Source organism: Megalobrama amblycephala, linkage group LG20, assembly GCF_018812025.1.
Source record: "Megalobrama amblycephala isolate DHTTF-2021 linkage group LG20, ASM1881202v1, whole genome shotgun sequence".
NCBI lineage: Eukaryota > Metazoa > Chordata > Actinopteri > Cypriniformes > Xenocyprididae > Megalobrama > Megalobrama amblycephala.
In genome coordinates this window covers 31,563,038-31,586,868 of record NC_063063.1, presented here as the reverse complement: position 1 = coordinate 31,586,868, position 23,831 = coordinate 31,563,038, and the positions used below count along the sequence as shown (strand labels likewise).

The window sequence follows — 23,831 nt, the reverse complement described above, 5'->3', positions numbered from 1 at the left end:
TTAGTCAACATTTGAAGTGGATCAAAAAAGTTAGGACAACTTTGATTAAAGGTTTTGATCCGCTTCAAATGTTGACTATATTATACAAAGTATAAGTAATAACAAAGTGTATTGTTATTGACTGCAAAGTGTGTAATTTTTAGTATTTGGAATAAGCCAAAGGTGAAAACACTCATAATTATTTTGTAATGTACTTAAATCACAAATAAAGTGTACTTATAACACAATGTGTACTCATAACAGAAATAAAGTATACTTATAACACAAATAAAAGTATACTTATAACAGAAATAAAGTATATTTATAATGCAACTTATATTGTAACAAAAAATATATACTTATAACACAAATTAAGTACACTTTAATATCACTAATCAAGCATGTAATTAGTCCCTGCACAGACATATACTTAAAGTGTACTAAGTATACTTGAAGTTGTTCCAATTTAGTACACATAAGTATACTAAATATACTTAAAGTTGTATTTTAATACTACTTAATTTCAACTTAAATATACTTAGTACAAAATTAGTTGTTTCAAAATAACACACTTTAAATGAACTAATCATTAACACACTTGAAATATACTAATAATTAGTCTTGCTGCAAGTATACTTAGTATACTTTTTTTTCACTAGGGTCCTTATGCTTATGTTGTATTTAACAGGTGAAATAATCAATGGACAAACAACAGGTAAAATAATTTAGTTTTTTCACATTAATCTTCACTTCTTACTTTTTCCATCCTTTGTTTTCCATTACAAATATAGAAGTAGGAAAAGTATGTTGAATGTTTTTGTATGTTTTTCTTCTTATTCACTGTTATTCACAGCATACTCCTAAAGAAACAAATTGCAGTTCTATTGTTTTGCAGTCTTTTTATTAAATGTGGATTAAGAAACTCTCAATTTCATAAATGTTGACTGCTAATTTAAATATTTGTGGGGCACTGGTTACTGTATAGGCAAACGTTCAAATGTGCTATGATTTATTAATGATGCTTAATTGAAGTGCTCTACCAAACTTACCCTAATGCTCTTGTTAAGTCAAACTTATTATTAATAAGACAAATAGGAATAGGACAGTGTAAGTAGCTCAGTGAGTGCAATTTGACGTCATCGATATAGAAAGCACTGTGCAGCTAAACAAAATGACGCTGCCCATTGTCCAAATCGGTCCAAATATGTCATGAATATTTTAAATAACGTAAATCTTTCATGGGTTTTTACTACATATTTCAGTAAGAGACATAATTTACGTTATATTAAGCCATACAACACCAGGGGTTCCCTTTAAAACAGCTGATTCATTCTGTATCATCATAGGACTGTCTGTTGTTTGTTTGACAGTTCTTTCAGATCTTACAGCTTCCAGCTCTGATCCATGCTATGATTACCACACTATTGATGACTATTGGAGAGACATACATAAAATTGCATATCAAAACTATGGATATGATGACACTCTTGTTGAATGGAGTGGCTGGTATCGATGTATTTGAATGGAGAAAGTGCCCAGATGTCTGAGTGGCGTGTGAGCCATATGGGATGTGGTGGTGAAACTTCACTGTATCTCAACGGTTCTCATCCAACACTTGAGGATGGATTGGTGACCCGTGAAGTCGTAGGAATTTATATATGGTGGTGGTGGTTGACTTCACACAGTGAGAGCTACAGTTCCATATCCATTCGAGTCAAAGCCTGTCCAGGAAATTATTATGTCTATGAGCTTGTCAAACCCAACGCATCAATCCCCAGGCCTACATACTGTGCAGGTGCAATTTTAACATTTTCTTTCTACCCATAGCACTAAATTCCTAAAATCTTGCAACATTAGACCATCCATTCCCTGCTTTTTTCAGTCAATGTACTTAAATGACATGCATGCCAACACAATTTATTTATCAGTTCATGTACTTCTGTACCAACCACGTCAATGAAAGTGTTATATGTAGCCCCACCCCAGATGTTGCTCTGTCCTGTTCTGCAGGCTGCTGCCAGGTATATATTGGCCTCGGTTTAGGCCTGACTGCACACCATTGGGTAGAACATAACTGCTCAAAATCATGAGCTTAACCATCACTGTGGTTTTAGGATGTGTTATGCAAAATCAGTGGATCTCAATCCTGGTCCTGGATTATCAGATAAAATGAACATTTATCAAATTTATGAACTGACATTTTTCACACTATTTAGCACTTTTAATTGACAATTTATATTAATGAAATTAATAATAACTTAACATTTATATAGATGTGCTTTCGACACACACACACACACACACACACACGTGTATATATATATATATATATATATATATATATATATATATATATATATATATATATAATATACAGCTGTGGGCAGAATTATTGGCACTCTTGATAAATATGATCAAAGATGACTGTAAAAATAAATCTGCATTGTTTATCCTTTCAATCTTTAATTCATAAAATTAGCAAAAATCTAATCTTTCATCAAAGGAAAAGAATTGAAAGTGCTTTTTGTGACCTCCTTTTGCCAAGATAACAGTTCTGAGTCTTCACCTATAATGCCTGATGAGTTTGGAGAACACCTGACAAGAGATCATAGATCATTCCTTCATGCAGAATCTCTCCAGATCCTTCAGATTCCCAGCTCCATGTTGGTGCTTCTTCTCTTCAGTTCACTCCACTCATTTTCTTTAGGGTTCAGGTCAGGGAACTGGGGTGGCCATGGCAGAAACTTCATTTTGTGCTCAGTTTGTTTTGGTTAATTGTCCTGATGGAAGATCCAACCATGGCCCATTATAGAATCCATGATACCATATCTGAACAAGATGTCCAGGACCTCCAGCAGAAAAATAAGCTCACAACATTAAAGATCCAGCAGTATATTTAACCGTGGGCATGGGGAGCTCTTTATCCATGTGTGCACCAAACCCATCTGGTGGGTTTGCTGCCAAAAAGCTCTTTTTTAGTTTCATCTGACCATAGAAGCCTGTCCCATTTGAAGTTCCTGACAACTGAATATGCTGGAGATTGTTTCTGGATGAGAGCAGAGGATTTTTCTTGAAACCCTCCCAAACAACTTGTGGGGATGTAGGTGCTGTTTGGTAATTTTTTTTAGGCTTTCTGAGACTCAAGACTCAAATAATTTCTGCAATTATCCAGCTGTGATCCTTGGAGAGTCTTTGGCCACTCAAACTCTCCTCCTCACTTCACATTAGGACGATTTAGACACACATCCTCTTCCAGGCAGATTTGTAACATCTTTAGTTAATTGGAACTTCTTGATTATTTCCCTGATAGTGGAAATGGGGATTTTCAATGCTTTAGCTATTTTCTTACAGCCACTTTCTATTTTGTGAACCTCAACAATCTTTTGCTGCACATCAGAACTATATTCTTTAGTTTTACTCATTGTGATGAATGATTAAGGGAATTTGGCCTCTGTGTTTATACTCCTGTGGAACAGGAAGTCATGGCTGGACAATTTCATGTTCTTGATCACCCTGGTGTGCTAAAAAATGTAAATATGAATGGGAATATAGAGATATTCAGAGATATTTCACTCATAAAAAAATTTAGGGGTGCCAATAATTGTGGCCAACATGTTTTGGAGAAAAACATTCGGGTTACCAGTCTGACTGTCTAACCACTCTAACCATTAAATATTAATTTAACATATATACAGTACAGTCCAAAAGTTTGGAACCACTAAGATTTTTAATGTTTTTAAAAGAAGTTTCGTCTGCTCACCAAGGCTACATTTATTTAATTAAAAATACAGTAAAAAACAGTAATATTGTGAAATATTATTACAATTTAAAATAACTGTGTACTATTTAAATATATTTGACAAAGTAATTTATTCCTGTGATGCAAAGCTGAATTTTCAGCATCGTTACTCCAGCCTTCAGTGTCACATGATCCTTCAGAAATCATTCTAATATGCTGATTTGCTGCTCAATAAACATTTATGATTATTTTCAATGTTGAAAACAGTTGTGTACTTTTTTTTTCAGGATTCCTTGATGAATAGAAAGTTCAAAAGAACAGCATTTATCTGAAATACAAAGCTTCTGTAGCATTATACACTACCGTTCAAAAGTTTGGGGTCAGTAAGAATTTTTATTTTTATTTTTTTGAAAATAAATTAAAGAAATGAATACTTTTATTCAGCAAGGATGCATTAAATCAATCAAAAGTGGCAGTAAAGACATTTATAATGTTACAAACGATTAGATTTCAGATAAACACTGTTCTTTTGAACTTTCTATTCATCAAATAATCCTGAAAAAAAATATTGTACACAAATATTTTGTACAATTGTACACATTAAATGTTTCTTGAGCAGCAGATCAGCATATTAGAATGATTTCTGAAGGATCATGTGACACTGAAGACTGGAGTAATGATGCTGAAAATTCAGCTTTGCCATCACAGGAATAAATTACTTTGTGAAATATATTCAAATAGAAAACGTCTCGGGTTACGGATGTAACCCTGGTTCCCTGAGTAAGGGAACGAGACGCTGCATGAAACGCATTGGGAACCTTCTGCGTGATATCGTCATTGAAGCACTCCTGTATCCAACCAATCGTGTAACGAGACGTCAGAGACGGGTGACGTCACGGACCAGGAAACTATAAAGCATGCCAGGATGCAGAGAACACTAGCTTCTGTGGAAAATCTGAAGCAAGCACTCGCAAGCATGCAGGGGTACGGCAAGAGACGCAGCGTCTCGTTCCCTTACTCAGGGAACCAGGGTTACATCCGTAACCCGAGACGTTCCCTTTCGTGGGAACTATCGACGCAGCGTGAAACGCATTGGGAACGCAATCCCAACTGTGCCGTACTTCAAATGCTTGTTCATGTTAGCTCGAAAGTACGGAGGACCCAGGAGTGGAGCCCACATCAAGGTTAAAATATCTGATAAATGTATGCTGGCTTGACCATCCAGCTGCATCACAGACGTCACTCATAGGGACGCCAGACATCAAAGCTCTTGATGCTGCCATACCCCTTGTGGAATGAGCACGGACGTTAAATGGAGAAGACTGTCCGGCCGCTTTGTATGCAAGTGAGATGGCCTCGACCACCCACTTACTCATCCTCTGCTTGGACGCCGGTCCGCCTTTATTAGGGGAATCATAACAGACAAACAGTTGCTCTGTTTTACGCCACAGGGCAGCTCTGTGGACGTATGCATCCAAAGCCCTTACTGGGCAGAGCAGATTCAGTTTTTCCTGATCCGAGGATATAAATGGAGGAGGATGGAAGGCTTGAAGCACAATAGGACCCGGGACATTGGTGGGGACCTTCGGCACATAGCCAGGTCTAGCATGAAGAAATGCTCTCACCATTCCAGGAGCGAACTCCAGATACGAGGGGGCCACTGAAAGGGCCTGAAGATCTCCAATTCTTCTTAGAGAAGTAATAGCAAGCAAAAATACAGTCTTTAAAGTCAGAAACTTTATAGACACCTCCTCCAGTGGTTCAAAGGGAGCCTCGGCTAACCCTTGTAGAACCACTGATAAGTCCCAAGCCGGGGTCCTTGTGCGCACTGGAGGCCTCAACTTCAGTGTACCACGGAGGAAGCGTGACACGAGGGGGTCTCGACCCACCGAGGAATCCCCCCCAACATGATAGGCTGATATAGCCGCAACATAAACCTTTAAGGTTGAATATGATAGGCCTTCCGAGAATTTTTCTTGGAGAAAGCATAGCACAGAGCTAATAGGAGCATGGACAGGGTCCGTTTCATGTTGTCTACACCAAGTAGAGAATAGATTCCATTTATAGGAGTAAAGCTTCCTCGTGGAGGGAGCCCTGGAGCTAAGTATGGTCTCAACAACCTCAGTTGAGAGACCAGCCTCTATGAACCTGGCCCCCTCAGAGGCCAGGCCCACAGTTTCCATAGTTCCGGGCGGGGATGTATTATCGCGCCGCCCGCCTGAGATAGAAGATCCGGCCTTAGGGGAAGCTCCATTGGAGAGCTGTCTATCATGGACACCAAGTCCGAGAACCATATTCGGGTCGGCCAGTACGGGGCCACCAGTATTAGGCTCACCCTTTCCTGGCGTACTTTCTCCAGGACTCATGGGAGCAGAGCGAACGGGGGAAATGCATACAGACGTAGCCTCGGCCACGTCTGTACCATGGCATCCAGACCCAGAGGTGCTGGATGCGTGAGGGAGTACCAGAGAGGACACTGGGTTGACTCTCCCGAAGCAAACAGGTCTACTTGTGCCTGACCAAAGTTCTTCCAAATGAGATCCACCACTTCCGGATGGAGTCTCCACTCCCCGGGCCTCGACCCCTGCCTCGACAGGGCGTCTGCCCCCACATTCTGACTCCCGGGATATAAGCTGCCTTCAGTGAGAGCAGCTTCCCCTGAGACCACAGGAGGATACGACGGGCCAAGTAATTTAGTTGGCCAGACCGTAGACCCCCCTGATGGTTTATATAGGAGACCACTGACATGTTGTCTGTGCGGACCAGCACATGGTGGTCTCTCAGGTCTGGGAGAAAGTGTTTTAGTGCTAGAAACAACGGTCCTCCCAAAGACCTTGGGCTGAGCGACCACTCATGATCGCTCCCCAGCCTGTGAGGGAAGCGTCTGTCATAAGCATTGCGCGACGACCAGAGGCCCCCAACACAGGTCCCTGGGACAGGAACCAGGGGTCTCTCCACACGGTTAGAGCACGAAGGCATCGCCGTGTGACTTTGATCGTACGGAAAGGATTTCCCCTCGGGGAAAACCCCCTGGTCCTGAGCCACCACTGTAGGGGTCTCATGTGCAGGAGGCCGAAAGGAATTACGTTGGATGCAGCTGCCATTAGACCCAACAGTTTCTGAAACTGTTTCACAGTGAGTTCCTGGCCTAACCTCACCCCTTTTACGGCTGATAGAACAGAGCTCACACGGGCAGGAGTCAGACGTGCCCGCATTATTGTGGAATCCCACATAACACCTAGATAATTGGTGGTCTGAGCCGGAATCAGCACACTCTTCTTGGCATTGAACCTCAGCCCAAGCCTTTTCATGTGAGACAGAACAACATCTCGATGTTGAACTGCCTGTTGCTCTGAGTGAGCTAGAATCAACCAATCGTCGATATAATTCAGTATGCGGATGCCCTGGAGTCTCAAGGGAGCCAGGGCTGCATCCACGCACTTGGTGAATGTGCGGGGTGATAATGATAGGCCAAACGGAAGAACCTTGTACTGGTAAGCTTCGCCCCCGAAAGCAAACCTGAGGAACTTCCAGTGAGAAGGATGGATGGACACATGAAAGTATGCATCTTTCAAGTCTATCGTCACAAACCAGTCCTCGGACCTGATTTGGGGAATGATGTGTTTGAGTGTAAGCATCTTGAATTTCAGTTTTTGTACAGACCGATTTAGCACACGTAAATCTATGATAGGACGAAGTCCTCCATCCTTCTTTGGAACTATGAAGTAGTGGCTGTAAAAACCTGACAGCTTGCTGGGAGGAGGAACCCTTTCTATAGCTCCTTTTTGCAAAAGTGTCATAACTTCCTGTTCCATAACCAGAGACTGCTCGAGGGTCACCACTGTGGGAAGGACCCCGTTGAATCTGGGCGGGCGAGACCCGAACTGTATTCTGTAACCCTTTTCTATCATGAGCAGCACCCAATTTGATATATTCGGTAGAGTTTTCCATTCTTCTAGAAAATCTACTAAGGGAACCAGTCTCTCGAGACTGGTCTCTGGTGTTTTTTGAGCACTTGGCTCGGCGCTCTGAAACGGCACGCCGGCAGAAGTCAGTCGAATCAAGTGACAACCGTCCTTCCTCGGAAGGTCGTGGGGACCTGACGCACACTGGATGATGGATATGGCGTGGTCCCCGGAGGGCGCTGGAGGGAAGCGGGTGTCAGATGTATTAACGCCAAGCTTCCTCCAGACGGGGGCCGCCCTCCTGGGTCCTGACCCACAGATATCAGGACCGCTTCTTAGAAGCCTTCCGCGCTACAATGACGGCCCGCAGGTCCGTCTTGCCCTGGGAAGGCTTCTGTTGTGCGGCTTGCCCCTGTCCCCAGAATCTACGTGGGGGAGCACGGGCGGCCACACTTATTTTCTGTTGCGCTCTGTGGTTCGCTGAGGAGCTCGTTGCAGACCGAGACTGCTCCCGTTCAACATTCTCGGCGGGGACTTTAGACCGGCGGGGGAGGAACCTCTGAAACGCCGCAGATTGTTTCTTGGTCTCCTGGAACCTCTCGACAACAGTTGTAACTGCGTCGCCGAAGAGGCCCACAGGAGACAGCGGCGCATCCATAAGGGCAGCTTTGTCTCTGTCCCTTATGTCAGAGAGGTTCAGCCACAAGTGCCTCTCCGTGGCCACCAGGGCTGCCATAGAACGGCCCACCTCTTTAGCCGTCTCCTTGGTGGCACGGAGAGCCAGGTCTGTCGCCTTGTGCAGTTCCTGGATGCACTCGAATGTGGCCTCCCCGCTGGTATCAATTTCCCCCAGCAGGTCGGTTTGGTAAGCCTGCAGCAGCGCCATGGTATGGACACACTCTGCTGCCTGACCTGCCGCCGCATAAGCCTTGCCCACCAGCTTAGATGTAGTTTTAAGGGGCTTGGTGGGCAGCGTCGGTGCTTTTAAGGACGATGCCGAAGCAGGCAAGAGATAGCCCGTGAGCGTCTCTTCAACCCGGGGCATCGCCGCATAACCATACTGTTTCAGCCCCACGATGTTACTATAGACCGAAGTCTGGGGGCTGAAAACTCGATGTTGAACTGGTCTGTTCCAAGATCTAGACACCTCAGTGTGTAGATCTGGAAAGAATGGTAAGCACCGACGTTGGGGTAGTGACCGCGCGGGGAGAAAGCGTTCATCAAGCTTGCTTTTTGGTTTTACATCTCCCCGCTCTGCTTCTGGCCAGCTGATATTCAATTTGGCTACAGCTCTGGTCACTACCTCCAAGAGCTCCTCATGTGCGGGGGAAGAGGATGGCGGTTCCTCTTCCCCTGCTTCGACGCTCATCACATCAACATCCTCAGATGAAGATAGATGAAGCGCCGATGTCTCTCCCCGCGGGGAAGAAACCGCTGGGCGTGCTTCTGCCACGGCAGGAGAGACACTGGGTCTGGCGGCTAAAGGGAGAGATAGGGCGGGGCCCGTCTCAACCCCCACCGCCAGATCCATCTGTGAACCCCACGAATGGAGTCTCCGCTCTGCCTCGGCAGCAGCGGGACCCGATCCGCGGGGAACACCGACCGAGGCACCCCCTTTATTATCAAAGAGTGTCCGGCGAGATCTCAACACTCTAAGGGTGAGCTTTTCACAGTGCACGCAGCAGTTTCCTCGAGAGCTGCCTGCGCATGCTCAACCCCCAGGCAAACGACACACATATCGTGTGTGTCCCCGTCAGGAATGTAGCGAGTGCAGGGAGAAGCACACTTCCTGAACCGCTTGCCTTCCGCCATTTTTATATATATATATATATATATATATATATATATATATCGTGTCTTATTGTGTATATGTATGTAGTGTTGTGAGACTCTTGTCCTCAGACAAAGAGAAGCCAAACAAACACTAAATAGGACGCACAAACAGCGATCACAAATATATACACAAGTGTTGCTGAAACTCTTGTCCTCAGACGAAGAGTGAAACCAAAATAATGGAGAGACAGACAAACACTAAATAAGACACACGGGATAACATGGAGCGCTTGCTGAAGATAGCAGAAGCTAGTGTTCTCTGCATCCGGGCATGCTTTATAGTTTCCTGGTCCGTGACGTCACCCGTCTCTGACGTCTCGTTACACGATTGGTTGGATACAGGAGTGCTTCAATGACGATATCACGCAGAAGGCTCCCAATGCGTTTCGCGCAGCGTTGATAGTTCCCACGAAAGGGAACAGTTATTTTAAATTGTAATAATATTTCACAATATTACTGTTTTTTACTGTATTTTTAATTAAATAAATGTAGCCTTGGTGAGCAGATGAAACTTCTTTTAAAAACATTAAAAATCTTAGTGGTTCCAAACTTTTGGATTGTACTGTATATATATATATATTAAATGAACGTATGGTGATTTATATTGTATTTATTTAGTGAAGTGGGACTGGACCAGAATTGAAAACCACTGCTATAAATAGTCTTCCATGCAAATACAGTATTTTAACAGTGCTTCTGTAAACTTCATGACAGTTGCTTTCCAAAGCATCAGCAGTGATCCCTGCTACAATTATCGGCCTCTGGATCGTCCCTGGATAGCCAACAATGAAAGTGGAGATTTCATTTGTGATGAAACTTTAGTTTGGAATGGCTGGTACCGGCTTTTCTACTATGGAATGGACATCCGGATGCCAGAGACATGTGTTAGTTCATCATACTGTAACACAGGAGTCAGTCTGTCGCTTAATGGTCCTCATCCTCAGGATGGAGTGGTGACCAGGGAGGTCTGTGGGGAGGCCTGTGGGGAGGCTTATTTAAGAGGCTGCTGGAATTACAAGTCGAAACCTGTAAGAGTGAAAGCTTGTCCAGGCAATTACTATGTGTATGAACTTGTGAATCCACTATTTGGGTGTTCAGGATACTGCACAGGTACAGTGCTTTTTCTTACTTTGTAACTAAGTCTTTCAAAACTTTTAAAATAATTTCAGTCATGTCTTGAATTTTCTTCTTTTTAGATGTCAGCACTATTTCACAGCTGGTTTCCACTGTAGGTCCAGATATATTCACTGGATCCAGCATTACACTGAGTAAGTTGTTAATAACAATATATGGATGAATATATGAGGGTTATTAAAAACTGAGTATCTTATCGCTCACTAACACAGATGATGACCCGTGCAATAACTACAACATACTCAACGACTACTCAAGAAACACACACCACTCCTGGTTTGTATTTGGATTTGGATCTGTACTTGATGACACTCTTGAAGAATGGGATGGCTGGTATCGACTCTTCATGAATGACTTGAGTGCTCAGATGCCTGAATGGTGTTTTTATTACATGTCATGTGGAGGTTTTAGTGCTCTGTGGCTTGGTGGCTCTCATCCTCGGCTAGAAGATGGAGTTGTTACTCGTGAAATTTATGGCTCTTATCGTGATCAGTGCAGTCACTACAGATCCGACCCAATCCAAGTCAAAGCTTGTCCTGGAAATTATTATGTCTACAAATTTACTAGACCTATGGTTTTGATCCCAGCTCCTAGATATTGTGCAGGTACATCTAACATTCAACTTTGCATTTGGCATGATTATCACAATTTGTATAGTAAATTTTTATACAGGTGCTGGTCAATTAGAATATCGTGAAAAAGTTCATTTTTTTTTTCTAAATTATTTTTAAAAATGAAACTTTCATATATTCTAGATTCCCTACATGTAAAGTAAAACATTTCAAAAGTTTTTTTTAATTATTTTTTTTTTTTAATTTTGATGATTAGAGCGTACAGCTCATGAAAGTCCAAAATCCAGTATCTCAAAATATTAGAATATTTCCTAAGATCAATCAAAAAATGGATTTTCAAAACAGAAAAGTTCAAGTTCTTTAAAGTATGTTCATTTGTGCACTCAATACTTGGTTGGCAGCACATATTACAGCAAATGACTTGCTCCTAGCACAAATTACAGCATTAGTGAAGTGTGGCATGGAAGTGATCAGCCTGTGGCACTGCTGAGGCACTATTGAGCCTTCAGATCATCTGTATATTGTTGGATCGACTGTTTCTCATCTTTCTCTTGAAAATATCCCATAGATTCAGGGGTCAGGCATGTTGGCTGGCCAATAAAACACATAATATAATACCACTTGGAAGTGGTTTTTGCACTGTGGGCAGGTGCTAAAAGTCCTGCTGGAAAAGGAAATCAGCATCTCCATAAAGCTTGTCAGCAGATGGAAACATAAAGTGCTCCAAAATCTCCTGGAAGATGGCTGCATTGACTTTGCACTTGATAAAACACAATGGACCAACACCAGCAGATGTCACGGCCCCCCCAAATCATTACTGACATCAGAAACTTCCCACTAGACTTCAAGCAGCTCAGATTCTGTGCCTCTCCAGTCTTCCTTCAGACTCTGGGACCATGATTTCAACATGAAATGCAAAATTTACTTTTATCTGAAAAGAAGACTTCTGACCACTGTTCACTTTCCAGTTCTTTTTCTCCTTAGCCCAGGTAAGATGCTTCTGACGTTGTTTCTGTTTCAGAAGTGGCTTGGTAGTCCTTTTCCTGAAGATGTCCGAGTGTGGTGACTCTTGATGCGCTGACTCCGGCTTCATTTGACTCATTGTGAAGCTCTCCCAAGTGTTTGAATCGGCTTTACTTGACAGTATTCTCAAGCTTGCGGTCATCCCTGTTGCTTGTGCCACTTTGCCTACCCAATTTCTTCCTTCCAGTCAACTTTGCATTTAATATGCTTTGATACATCACTCTGTAAACAGCCACCACATTCAGTAATGACCATCTGTGACTTACTCTCTTTGTGGAGGGTGTCAATGATTGTCTCCTGGACCATTGCCAAGTCAGCAGTCTTCCCCATTAGTGTGGTTTCAAAGAACAAGAGATACCCGGAATTTATACTGTAGGGATGGTCATTTAATGAAACTCAAATGTAAATATTCTAATATTTTGAGATACTGGAATTTGGACTTTCATTAGCTGTACGCTCTAATCAACAAAAAAAAAAAAAAAAAAAAAAAAAAAAAAAAAAAACGTTTGAAATGTTTTACTTTACATGTAGGGAATCTAGAATATATGAAAGTTTCATTTTTTAAAATAATTTACAATAAAAAAAATGAATTTTTTCACGATATTCTAATTATATGACTAGCACCTGTATGACCACTATCTATACATGTCAGGGTCCTGTCACTTTGTTTGTTCTTGTTCTTAGTTTGGTGACACTCATGTAGTGTATTGTCTTGTCTTTGTGAGCGTGTGGCTTTAAGAAGTTCTTGGGCCATGTCCTCTCTCGTCTATGTGTGTTTGTGTTTAGGGTTGTTGTCTGAATCCTGAAACTTCTGTCTGGTTTGGTTTCGATTCAGTATTGGGATCTGGAATACTCATGCTTCATGTTTTGTCTGTTGATTCTGTTTCTTTTTGTAATCTTCATCATGAGCACATGGTCTGGATGGTTGTTCCCTCACCACAGGCTTTTGATATTCATTACACAATGCTATCCTTCTATTTTCCCATAATAGTATCTTTCAGCACTCCAAGTGTCGATCCCTGCTACAACTATACCAGTCTGGATGAGCCTTGGAGAGCCACTGACCATTATAACTTGGGCATGTGTGATTATAATGTGGAGTGGAATGGCTGGTACAGGCTGTTCTACAATGGTCAAAATGCTCAGATGCCAGAATCATGTGTTAATCAGTATATGTGTGGTACTGATCAACCACTGTGGCTCAACGGCCCTCACCCACAGCTGGAAGATGGAGAGGTCACCCGTCAGATCTGTGTGTCCTCATGGAATGGCTGCTGTACTTACACATCCCACCCTATAAGAGTCAAAGACTGTCCAGGAAATTACTATGTTTATGAGTTTGTCAAGCCACCATTTTGTTCATCTTACTGTGTAGGTGAGTATTTACTCATGCACTTCTGTCATTAATCTTTCTGGATTTTATTTGAAAATTATTGATATTGATAAATTATTTTAATACCAGATGTCACAGGCCTTAATGCAACGTCTGCAACAACAGAGACAATCCCAGCTATAGAAACCATAACTATGCCCATCACTACCACCGGTAAATATTGTCTTTACTCCTTTATGAACTCTCATGTGCATAATTTTACACATGTATTTTCATTAGGCCTTTTTGTTTATCCCACTATTACACAAGAAAAAAGAAGAAAAGTGCATATATTTAAATGGTAGAACCCTTAATAATATGCTGTCCACTTTAAGTAAATTATAGCAAATACTTTAAGAGGCAAAGTGTATTTTGAATGTATTTTTCTTGAAGTTGCAAGTAATCGTCTTTTGCAATTAATTGCAAAAGGGCTTTTTAATCCCTTTTGTCAAAACTAAATATAAAGAGAATCAAGCTGTCTTTCAGCTTTGAATAACTTAAAACACAAATGTAACACGGAGATTAAAGCTGCTGTCCGCAGTTTTTCCTCTTTGTCGGCATCTCTGTTTGAAACATGCGATTGCAGTCATATGCGGAACAGTTATCTGTACGTGCGTTGTGCGTCGGCACAGCTCGTCCTGGATGATCACACACACAAACAAATAGAGTTTATATTGATTATAGGTAGCATGTTAATTGAGTGGACTGTTCAGGCATACATGTATTTCATCTATCTGTGCTTCTCGTCTTAGATGTGAGAGATCACTGTTCTGAGCTCAGCTGCTCTGAGGATGAAAGATGTGGGGAAAGAAATGGTTTTTATGGCTGTTTATGTAATGCAGAGCAACCTAGACTACAACCTGACTCTTTTGGTTGGTATCATTACACAACAAAATGTGAAATGTTTTTCGTTTGTTTAATAAACATTTTCTCTCTCAGATTCCTCAGAAACCTGTGAAAGCAGGTTCTCAATGATCCCAGCTGCAAAGGAACGGTCCGGAATGGCAGAGTGGAATTCCATTTTGATAATGATGAACACATCTGTGGTACAAATCTTGTGGTAGGATGAACTATGTATAATCTATTCAAATACCCCATCCAAGCATTTTCAGTGCTTAATATAACCAATGCATTTTGATCTGACCAACTGGAGAATCTCTCTGAGACTTTGAGAAGTCTCTAAAGAGGTCTGCAAGAGTCCTGAATCTGTAACAACAAAAGGGCCTAAACAGACCTCCCTTTAGACTTCTCAATATCACAAAGAGATTCAGTGGGGAAGGAAACACAACACCATGCCACAAAAAGAGACTGGAACTTGTGCCTTCATTCTCCACCATTATTATGGGTAACACTTTAGAATAACTCACGCTATGAAGCATTCGTTAAGCATTAGTAAATAGTTAATTCATCATTAATAAAACATTAATAGACATTAGTAAGCCATTTATAAATACAGCTATAAATTCCTGGTTCTTGATTTATAAGCATATCTATAATGAGTTTAATAATTGTATTTTCATACTTTATTAATGATCAATTTATCATTTCTAAATTATGTATTACATTATTCACAAACCAGTAATTTTGGAGTTGTCAGTGGTTCATAAGATCATTTAGGAAGTGTAAGTAAATGATTAATAACATATTTAAATGTACATTTATGCATCTTATTATTTAGACATATAGTATTAGTTACTCAGTGTGTTAATAAATGCTTTATTAACATATTCCTAGTGTCAAAACTACCTCGGTACTAACTTTAAAACATTAGAGAACAGCAGTGCAGAAGATCACTGAACCTTTAAATCTCATTTATAAAAGCTTTACAAAGCATAAATAGTCCTCACTTTAGATGAGCTCACAAAAATAGTTAACTGACTACTTCTAAATGTTTTATAACTACCTGAATAAATCATGAATTGCAGTAGGAATATGTTTTAATAAAACATTTACTAACACACTAAGTAACTATTATTATGTGTCTAAATAATAAGATGTATAAATGAATGTTTAAATAGTTTATTAATCATTTACTTACACTTACTAAATGAACTACTGACAACTCCTAAATAACTGGTTTGTAAATAATGTAATACTTAATTTAGAAATGATAAATTGATTATTAATAAAGTATGAAAATACAATTATTAAACACATTACAGATATGCTTATGAATCAAGAATAAAGCAATTATAGCTGTATTTATAAACTACTTACTAATGTCTATTAATGCTTTATAAGTGGTGAAATAACTATTAACTAATGCTTAACTAATGCTTCATAGTGTGCAGTTATTATAAAGTGTTACCTTATTATGTAATGATAATTATTTCACTTGTCTGATACAACGTATTGGCTTTTGTAGTTTTTAATGTTGTTGCTTTAATATATAAGAAAGGTTTTTTTTTTCTTTTCAATTCAGCAAAACTCTATATGTGTTGTGCGCAGGCTAACGGCACCCACTTCATTTATGATAACTTTATTCTGGGGACACCGAGGTCAGAAGGTCTCATCATCAGCAGACAGAAAATCCTGAAGCTTTCTTTCAGCTGTGTTTATCCTCAAACACAAACACTTTCCATGAATGTGGAAATCAACCCACTGGAGAGGTGAGAAAAACTAACGCACAATATAAAAATTAGTAAATGTATGCAAATCCAAGTATATATAATGTGTATATAATGTGCTCTTAAAATGCCTGTATTTCTAAATATAGATTGAGGCAAATACAAAAATGCACATAGAACTTTAGGTTTTTTTAATGGATTTTGACCATTGTGACAGCATTGTCCACAAGACTCTTCCCGCTGGTGAAGGCAGATATCGAGTCCGGATGATTCCATATCAGGATGATGAGTTTACCCGGCCCTTCACTGGTGCAGTGGATGCAGAGCTCGACCAGGAGATGCATGTGGAAGTTCGTGTTGAGGGGGTCGACAGCCGCCAGTTTGCCCTGGTGATGGACACGTGTTGGGCTACACCTGTGAATGATCCTGATTACAGCCTCCGCTGGGATCTCATCGATTCAGAGTAAAGCAGTGCTTTTCTCTATTCCTTAAAGCTATTTTTTAACTGTAAAAAATTTTTTATAAACTTTTGATCTTTTGATAGATTAAATAAATAATAATCCACAACAATTTTAGGATTGCCTGAGATCTTTCAGGATTTCAGTACTAAAGCACATGGTTCCATTTTTTTTTTTTTTTTTTTTCATGAAATCCAGCAGAACGATATTGTCATTATTGATATTCTCAGGTGTCCCAATCCAAATGACAACACAGTGGAGCTGCTGCAGAACGGCGTCTCCTTCAGGATGTTCATCTTCACTGCAAACTCCACTAAGCTTTACCTGCACTGTGCTGTTCACCTTTGCCTTCTGTCAAGCAATCGCTGCTCAATGGTGAGTTTACAAAACTTAATATAATTCATAAAATGGTGATGTTACATTTTTAAGAGTAGCTTTAGTACTGTAGTTGTGATGAGTAAATGCAAAAGTTCCTGAACCTGCGGTTTATTAACCCTTGTTGATCAAACACAAATATAAGGCTGGTATGACGTAAAGATTTAATTCAAGGCTGCAAATACCTTTTGTTTTTGCTGCCCTCCTCTGGAGACTTTGTGCACTCCTTAATGTTTCTTGTTTGTTCAGTGATATTTAACAGGGATTCACACAGCTAATTTTGCTCTTTTCTCTATCAGGACTGTGACTCTGGACACCAGCGGAGAGAGCGCAGGTCTCTGGACTTCCATGACAGTGCTTCCATATCCATGGGTCCTCTGATGTTGTCTGAAGGGAACACAGGTGAACATTTCATTTATTTGAATCATTTTGTAAATAAAGGTTTATAAATGTAAATACATTACATTTCACTGCATTTCATTATATTCCCTGTTCACAGATAAGTTGGTTCCAGACCAAGTGAAGGTATCTGAGGCTTCTTGTCTGTGTGGTTCTCTGTTGGTGTTTCTTGTTCCTCTGATGAGTGTCCTGACACACTTTTAGTTTAGTACCACGACATTTTACATGCATATTGTTTAGAATCATTTTAATTAATGCTTAACTGATGCCACAGTGGTTGTGGGTTTCTAAACATTTCTTTATTTTATAACTGATATTATTTGTTTATGATTAATTATGTGGCATAAAAAAAGAATTATTTAATCATTTACATTAATTTTTATGTAGTACATTAATTCTGAATTACTTGAGAGGATGTGCTATAAAACAGTGACCATCAGATTTGTGTTTATTCAAATCATATAAAAACATAATTGGGCCATTTCTGTTCTGTGGAAATCTGATGTTATAATAATAGAAAATGAACTAATATGATTTTATTTTCTTAAAAATTGTGTTGTAATATTTTATTCAGGTATTTGGTATAAGGCATGACCCAAAATGAGGAGAAATAAATAAATAAATTTGATGGTTGGACTCATAGTTCTTTTTTTCTGTTGCAATCATTTTATTTCAGCATGAGAAAGATTAATGATCATAGCGTTATCTTTTTACTGCTATCTTTGCAATCGTTTTCCTTCTTTTCCATCATGATGCTATAATAATAAGCCTGAGAGAGTCGTGCTATGTTACATTCAATTCTAAAGGCATTGAGGAATGTTGCAGCACTGGTTGAGTTGTTTTTTTAGAACACAAGATGGGGTGATGTTCAGACAGTGGTCAGATTGCCAAAAAAATGTTCTTGTATTGTTCTAGTTTTCAGTTATAGGAGGTGAAGAGAAACTGAAATTGAAGAGGTGGTAGGAAAGAGTGCAAGTTCACATTCAAGCAGTTCTCTGACACTGTCCTCGATTGACCCTGTTGCGTGAGAGCTTAACATTAATATCTGTTGACCACTAAGACACACTGCTGCATTTATGCAACATTCAGATAAAACTCTTTTAATATTTTTGAAATGTATTATTATTATTAATATCATTATTACCATATTGTTGAATGTTTTGTGAAAGTGTTTCTATTATTAAAACATTTGGATTTGACAACAAAATATAACAGATCATATACTTAGAAGATTTCTACATTTGATCATAAACAATCAGCAATATGTCTGTAGCAATGACCATATCGTGTGATTCAGATTACAGATTCCTGTCAAACGTGGTAAGATAAATATAAGAGCTATTAGATAGAAGTATGAATTAAAATGAACTGCTCTAATATGAAGTTTTAACCTAAAAGGTATTGATTGTGTTTCAGTTGATCTAAGTGTTAAAATGCTGCATGTGTGAAAGACCCTTTGGCCTGGTATGTCATATAGCTGGTATATTCAGTTAGTATAACAGGTTTCTAAATGTGTCAGACATACATCAGCTTATTTTTTATTGCACATCCATTTACCTTAGACACACAAATGCAAACTTATGATGAACATTTAGGTCAAGGTTGTTTCCATTTCAATGCAATAAGATGCTAAAAGACAGTATTTGTTTAGTGAAACATATTCATCCTCTTCAGTGTGTCTCTATAACACTTTTATATACATGAGGTTTGAGTTTCATAGATACAATCAGCTCCTAATAATGTTCAGGTTTCCTGCTGTACATTCATAGAGGAGTGTCTGTTTGTCTCTATTGATGGTTAGATTATCTCACCACAATTTTCAACCCTTTTATTTTTTTTTTTTTTTATCACATAATCATGATCTTCTGCATTCTGTATTACTGGAATTAACATGATTATTTTGCCCATTTGTAAAAAAAAAAAAAATGTGCAGAAACTGCAATCATCATATTTGCCATATTATGCATTAACCTCTTCCTGTTTTGACAAGGGAGTAGGAAGAAATATTACAGTTTTTTCTCGATTGCTAACTCACTGTAACTGATTCACTTGGCTCAATTTCCCAAACCATTCTTTCAGTTCTTAAGACAATACATTTCTCAAAACTGTAAACACATTTCACCTGTTTTCACACACATACAATTTTCTCTATGTTTCCTGCAAAACTTTACACAAAAAATTAGCTAATTTTTAATGTTCTCATTAGGAAGACACAAGAAAGTAACATATAATTAAGTATTATAATTACCTCAAGCTGTCACAATGTATACTCAATTAACACAAATTTATCCATGCATAAACATTATGTAGCAAAACTGACACACTAATCAGAATCTCAGGTAATATAAATAGGGCCTCAGGTGATTATGTGCTTTGGAAAATGTATCCTAACACTGGTGGAAGTGTCACCGAACAATGACTCTATTTTCTTTTATAGAGCTGCTTTACAGCAGAATTGAACTCTGCATCATTAAATCATTGTTTTCCTATTTACCTCCGTAAATCTTTTTTTTTTTTTTCTTTTTCTTTTTCTTTGTTTATGATGAACTTGTGCAATGTGCAAGTGAGGAATGTGGAACATTCCTGAAGAGTAAATGTTGCTCCTCCGGTAAACCGTTGAATATAGTGTTCACTTCCTTAAACTTTTCAAGAACAGAGGTCAGAGCTGATTTTTTACTTCAGATGAAATGATTGACCCATGGGACGTGCACATCTTATGAGCGGTGTTGTGTCAATTCAAAGAAAATATAAAATATATGTATGTGACAATTATGACATGTTCCCGCTTTAACAGCATTTGTCTGTTTGGCCTAATTTTATGTATTTTATGTGGTCTTCATAAATTAGATTCCATGATTAGCATTTGTTTCTGTTTCTCACTGTTTTTTCCCTTCATTGTCGATATCCAGATATTAGACACCCATTTACCTAATGCTAATGTGCAAACTAGCATGCCATTTCCCAGTTGTTTTAAAAGACATTATACTTTAGGGCTTGTGTTATAGGTGTTATTTGCATTCAAAATAAATTTGATATGTATTTCTGCATTCCTGTTATGATCTTGCTAGTTTGCACATCTTACAAACCCTGTCTTATTTGACCACTGGCTGCATCCTTCCAGATAACTTATTGATGAAGCTTTTAATATAACCATTAATTATTTACAGTTCTTTACAATCGCTAGAACACATTTCTCAATACTTAGGTCAGTTTTTCCAGAACTCTTCACTCTGTTCTCCTAACCAAATTTTAAATTGCCACAGCAGTTAATTTTTACATTCAAAATGCACCAAAACACTTCATTCATGTCTCAAGTCAATTCATTCTTCCAGAACACTAGCAAAGGATTCATCCAATAAACACACTTTATCAATCATAAAACACAGACCTAAAACACACTGCTTATAATTCACTGGAGTTTATGTTTACAGTACAGTACAAAATTATTCATTCATCCCCTTATATAGAGATGGTAATGAAATTGAAAGACTAACACTTGTGTAGGTGTTCAATTACATCTTATTGCTTTGATATTATTAGATTTTTTGCAAACACTTTATTTTACAGTGTCATTAGCTGCGTCTCATTTCAGAGGCTGCGTCTTCCAGAGGTCATTTGAAGGCTGCGTACGTCATCAAGGATGTCTTATTTAAGAGAAGTAACCATAATAAAATTGATGGTTATTCCATGTGAGGTGTAAAATACTGTATTTTCTTTCTTACTTTGCAATCCAACGGTTATTTTTCTTAAATGACGGATGCAGCCTTCAAATGTGACCTCTAGAGGATGCAGCCTTCGAAATGAGACATGGCTATTGTTACATATGTTACATGTAGTATATCGTAATAATCAAATTATAGTGAAGAGTTTTGAAAAAGTGATGTAAGTATTAAGAAACGTATATAGCGACTGTAAAAAACTGTAAACTAATATTTATTTACCATCATTAAATTGACATGAATCTTTCCAGTGACCTTTGGGTCACTCACTGGGTGTTTTAAGATACTATTTTTTGTACATTTGCTTTTGGAAAACTGTGCTTAACAAATCAAACTGGCCTGTCATCATTCCATCTCTACTGACATCTATTCAAGCAGAGAGTGAAAGCATGCAGGTGTACAAAAGGAAACTATCCGTTCAAATAACAAATATCTCAATGTCACATGAAAAACTGGTTTAAGCTATTGTTGATAAATTACTTCTAGTTCCAGTAATGATCCACCCACAGTTATTAAAGGCGCTGATGAGATTGTGAGAGCTGCAGTTCAGCATCACTGTATTGAGCTGCTGAAGAGAGAATCTCACTGAGTTTGCTCTGCAGCAGCATCTGACCTCAGGTAAAAAATATTTCTGTTTTATCCCATTGGGCCACCAGATTTTGATGGATCCCAATTATTTTGTAAAGTTTGCCCGTTTCTCATATATTTAGAAAATTGACCTTTTATAAGTATCTGCAAATTTTATAGTTGTTTTACAAATGTGCGCAACAAAGAAAGAATAAAATATAACAAAATGTAAGAAACATATTTCGTGTGTATGTTGTATATGTGTGTGTGCAGGTGGCGTTCGTCACAATGAGGTTTCTGATCTCACTGTGTGTGTCTCTACTGCTGCTGATTAATGGTGAGTGTTTTATAATCTGTCTGTAAAATGACTAAATATTTTCCCAATAATAAATAATTATGCTTAATTGTGTCTTTAACAGGTGAAATAATCAGTGGACAAACAACAGGTACATTCATTCTTTCACTTCAACTAATCTTCAATTTATCCAATTAAAAAATGCAGAAATAAAAGTAGTGGAAATAATTCATATGGTGAAAGAGTTTTCCTGTTGATATGAAACCTCATAACATTTTAGCACAAATTGAAATTCATATACTGTAAAAAATGTAGAAGTAAAAGACTGTAAAAATGCGACAGTAAAAATGTAATTGGTTAACAGTAATTTCCTGTACTATATACAGGGAAAACTGTATTAAATCTAATTTTACATTTCAGCCAATGCTGTTAAATTTACCATTTTCAAAAAAAAAAAAAAAAAGAACAAAAGAACAAATCTTCTTATAATTTACAGTTAAAAACTGTAAACTGCCATTCCCAGAATTCCCTGCATGGCAGTTCACATTTGATGGTTTTTCTTTTATAGTTATTTTTTTTCTTTTCTTTTTTTCTTTTCTTTTATAGTTTTATCTTACATACTATGTTATTAAATAGTTGTTTTTTGCATTAATTTAGTGTTGTGTCTTATCATGATGGTGTTTTGTGTTTGTGTGTATGACACTGCGTGCAGCTTCTTTATATTAGTATTTAGCTCGGCTCGTGTAAAAGCTACTTGTGATGTACTTTGATTCATCTTGTCTTTCAGTGTTACTATGGTGGATGTCAGTATGTGCAAAATGCACAAAACAGTGTGATTTTAGAAGCAGCAGTGCCTGGCTAATTCAGCATATATATATATATATATATATATATATATATATATATATATATATATATATATATATATATATATATATATATATATATATATATATATATATATATATTTATATATATTTATTTATTTTTATTTTTTTTATTTTTTCCCCCAACAAAATCTTGCAAACCATAAAGATTTATAAAAAGAAATGCATTAATGAAACTTAAGAAAACACAACTTGCTCTGCACTCAGGGTGTAATGTTTTGGTGGAGGTGGAATGAAGGCATACAGCAGGAGTGAGAATCTAAATGCAGTTAATAATAGTTATAATCCAAGGTCTTAGTCCATACCAGGCAGAGGGTCAAGCACATTTAATCTATCCATACATACACTCCATGAAGCGCAGACAGGAACAAGGAATCCACAACTCATGAATAATAAAAAGAACACCAGAACTGCTCAAAATGCCAACAGAAAATAATAAAAAAATAAAACTTCATAAAGAATACAGGGCAAAAGGCATTTAAATAGACAGGGTAATAAATGAGAAACAAGACACAGCTGAAACAGTTAACTAATAATGAGCAGGGGATACTGGGAAATGAAGTCTGGGAATAACAGAGTGTATGGAAACAATGAGGGACGAGGCTGCCATCTACTGGTACTTAAGAGTACTGCAGCTTACAGACGTAACACATGGATAAAAAGGTGGAGAAATCCATTAAAGGATTAGTCCACTTTCAAATAATAAATTCCTTATAATTTACTTACCCCCATGTCATCCAAGATGTCCATGTCCTTCTTTTTTCAGTCGAAACAAAATTAAGGTTTTTGATGAAAACATTCCAGGATTATTCTCCTTATAGTGGACTTCAATATCCTCCAAATGGTTGAAGGTCAAAATTAGTTTCAGTGCAGCTTCAAAGGGCTTTAAACGATACCAAACGAGGTATAAGGGTCTTACCTAGAGAAACGATCGGTCATTTTCTAAAAAAAAAATACAAATGTATATGCTTTATATAAACAAATGATTGCCTTGCAAGTGCTTCCAC

General features: G+C 38.3%; 2 protein-coding genes across 2 annotated transcripts in view; both read left to right on the top strand.

Annotated features, from left to right (window-relative positions):
• Positions 1–10,148: 10,148 nt before the first annotated feature.
• LOC125255177 (pancreatic secretory granule membrane major glycoprotein GP2-like) lies at positions 10,149–17,959 on the top strand. Its single transcript, XM_048170210.1, has 13 exons — positions 10,149–10,566; positions 10,653–10,724; positions 10,803–11,195; positions 13,177–13,560; positions 13,648–13,731; positions 14,310–14,429; positions 14,497–14,617; positions 15,849–15,873; positions 16,006–16,166; positions 16,342–16,587; positions 16,813–16,957; positions 17,257–17,359; positions 17,457–17,959. Exons 1-13 carry the CDS (start codon positions 10,164–10,166, stop codon positions 17,558–17,560), a joined length of 2,361 nt encoding a protein of 786 aa, XP_048026167.1. The 5' UTR covers positions 10,149–10,163; the 3' UTR covers positions 17,561–17,959.
• A 3,607-nt stretch (positions 17,960–21,566) lies between these two features.
• LOC125255218 overlaps positions 21,567–23,831 on the top strand; it is a 122,467-nt gene continuing 120,202 nt past the window's right edge. Inside the window, 3 exon segments of the mRNA XM_048170263.1 lie at positions 21,567–21,693; positions 21,916–21,979; positions 22,062–22,088. Of these exon segments, the coding sequence (XP_048026220.1) occupies positions 21,931–21,979; positions 22,062–22,088 (76 nt within the window). The 5' untranslated portion in view covers positions 21,567–21,693; positions 21,916–21,930.

Bases quoted from the DNA above. Each gene is read 5' to 3' on its own strand.
- LOC125255177 (XM_048170210.1), top strand. From the start codon at position 10,164: ATGACAGTTGCTTTCCAAAGCATCAGCAGTGATCCCTGCTACAATTAT. The intron at 10,567-10,652 runs GTACAGTGCTTT...TCTTCTTTTTAG, and splicing joins GTGTTCAGGATACTGCACAG to ATGTCAGCACTATTTCACAG. The intron at 16,958-17,256 runs GTGAGTTTACAA...TTTCTCTATCAG, and splicing joins CAAGCAATCGCTGCTCAATG to GACTGTGACTCTGGACACCA.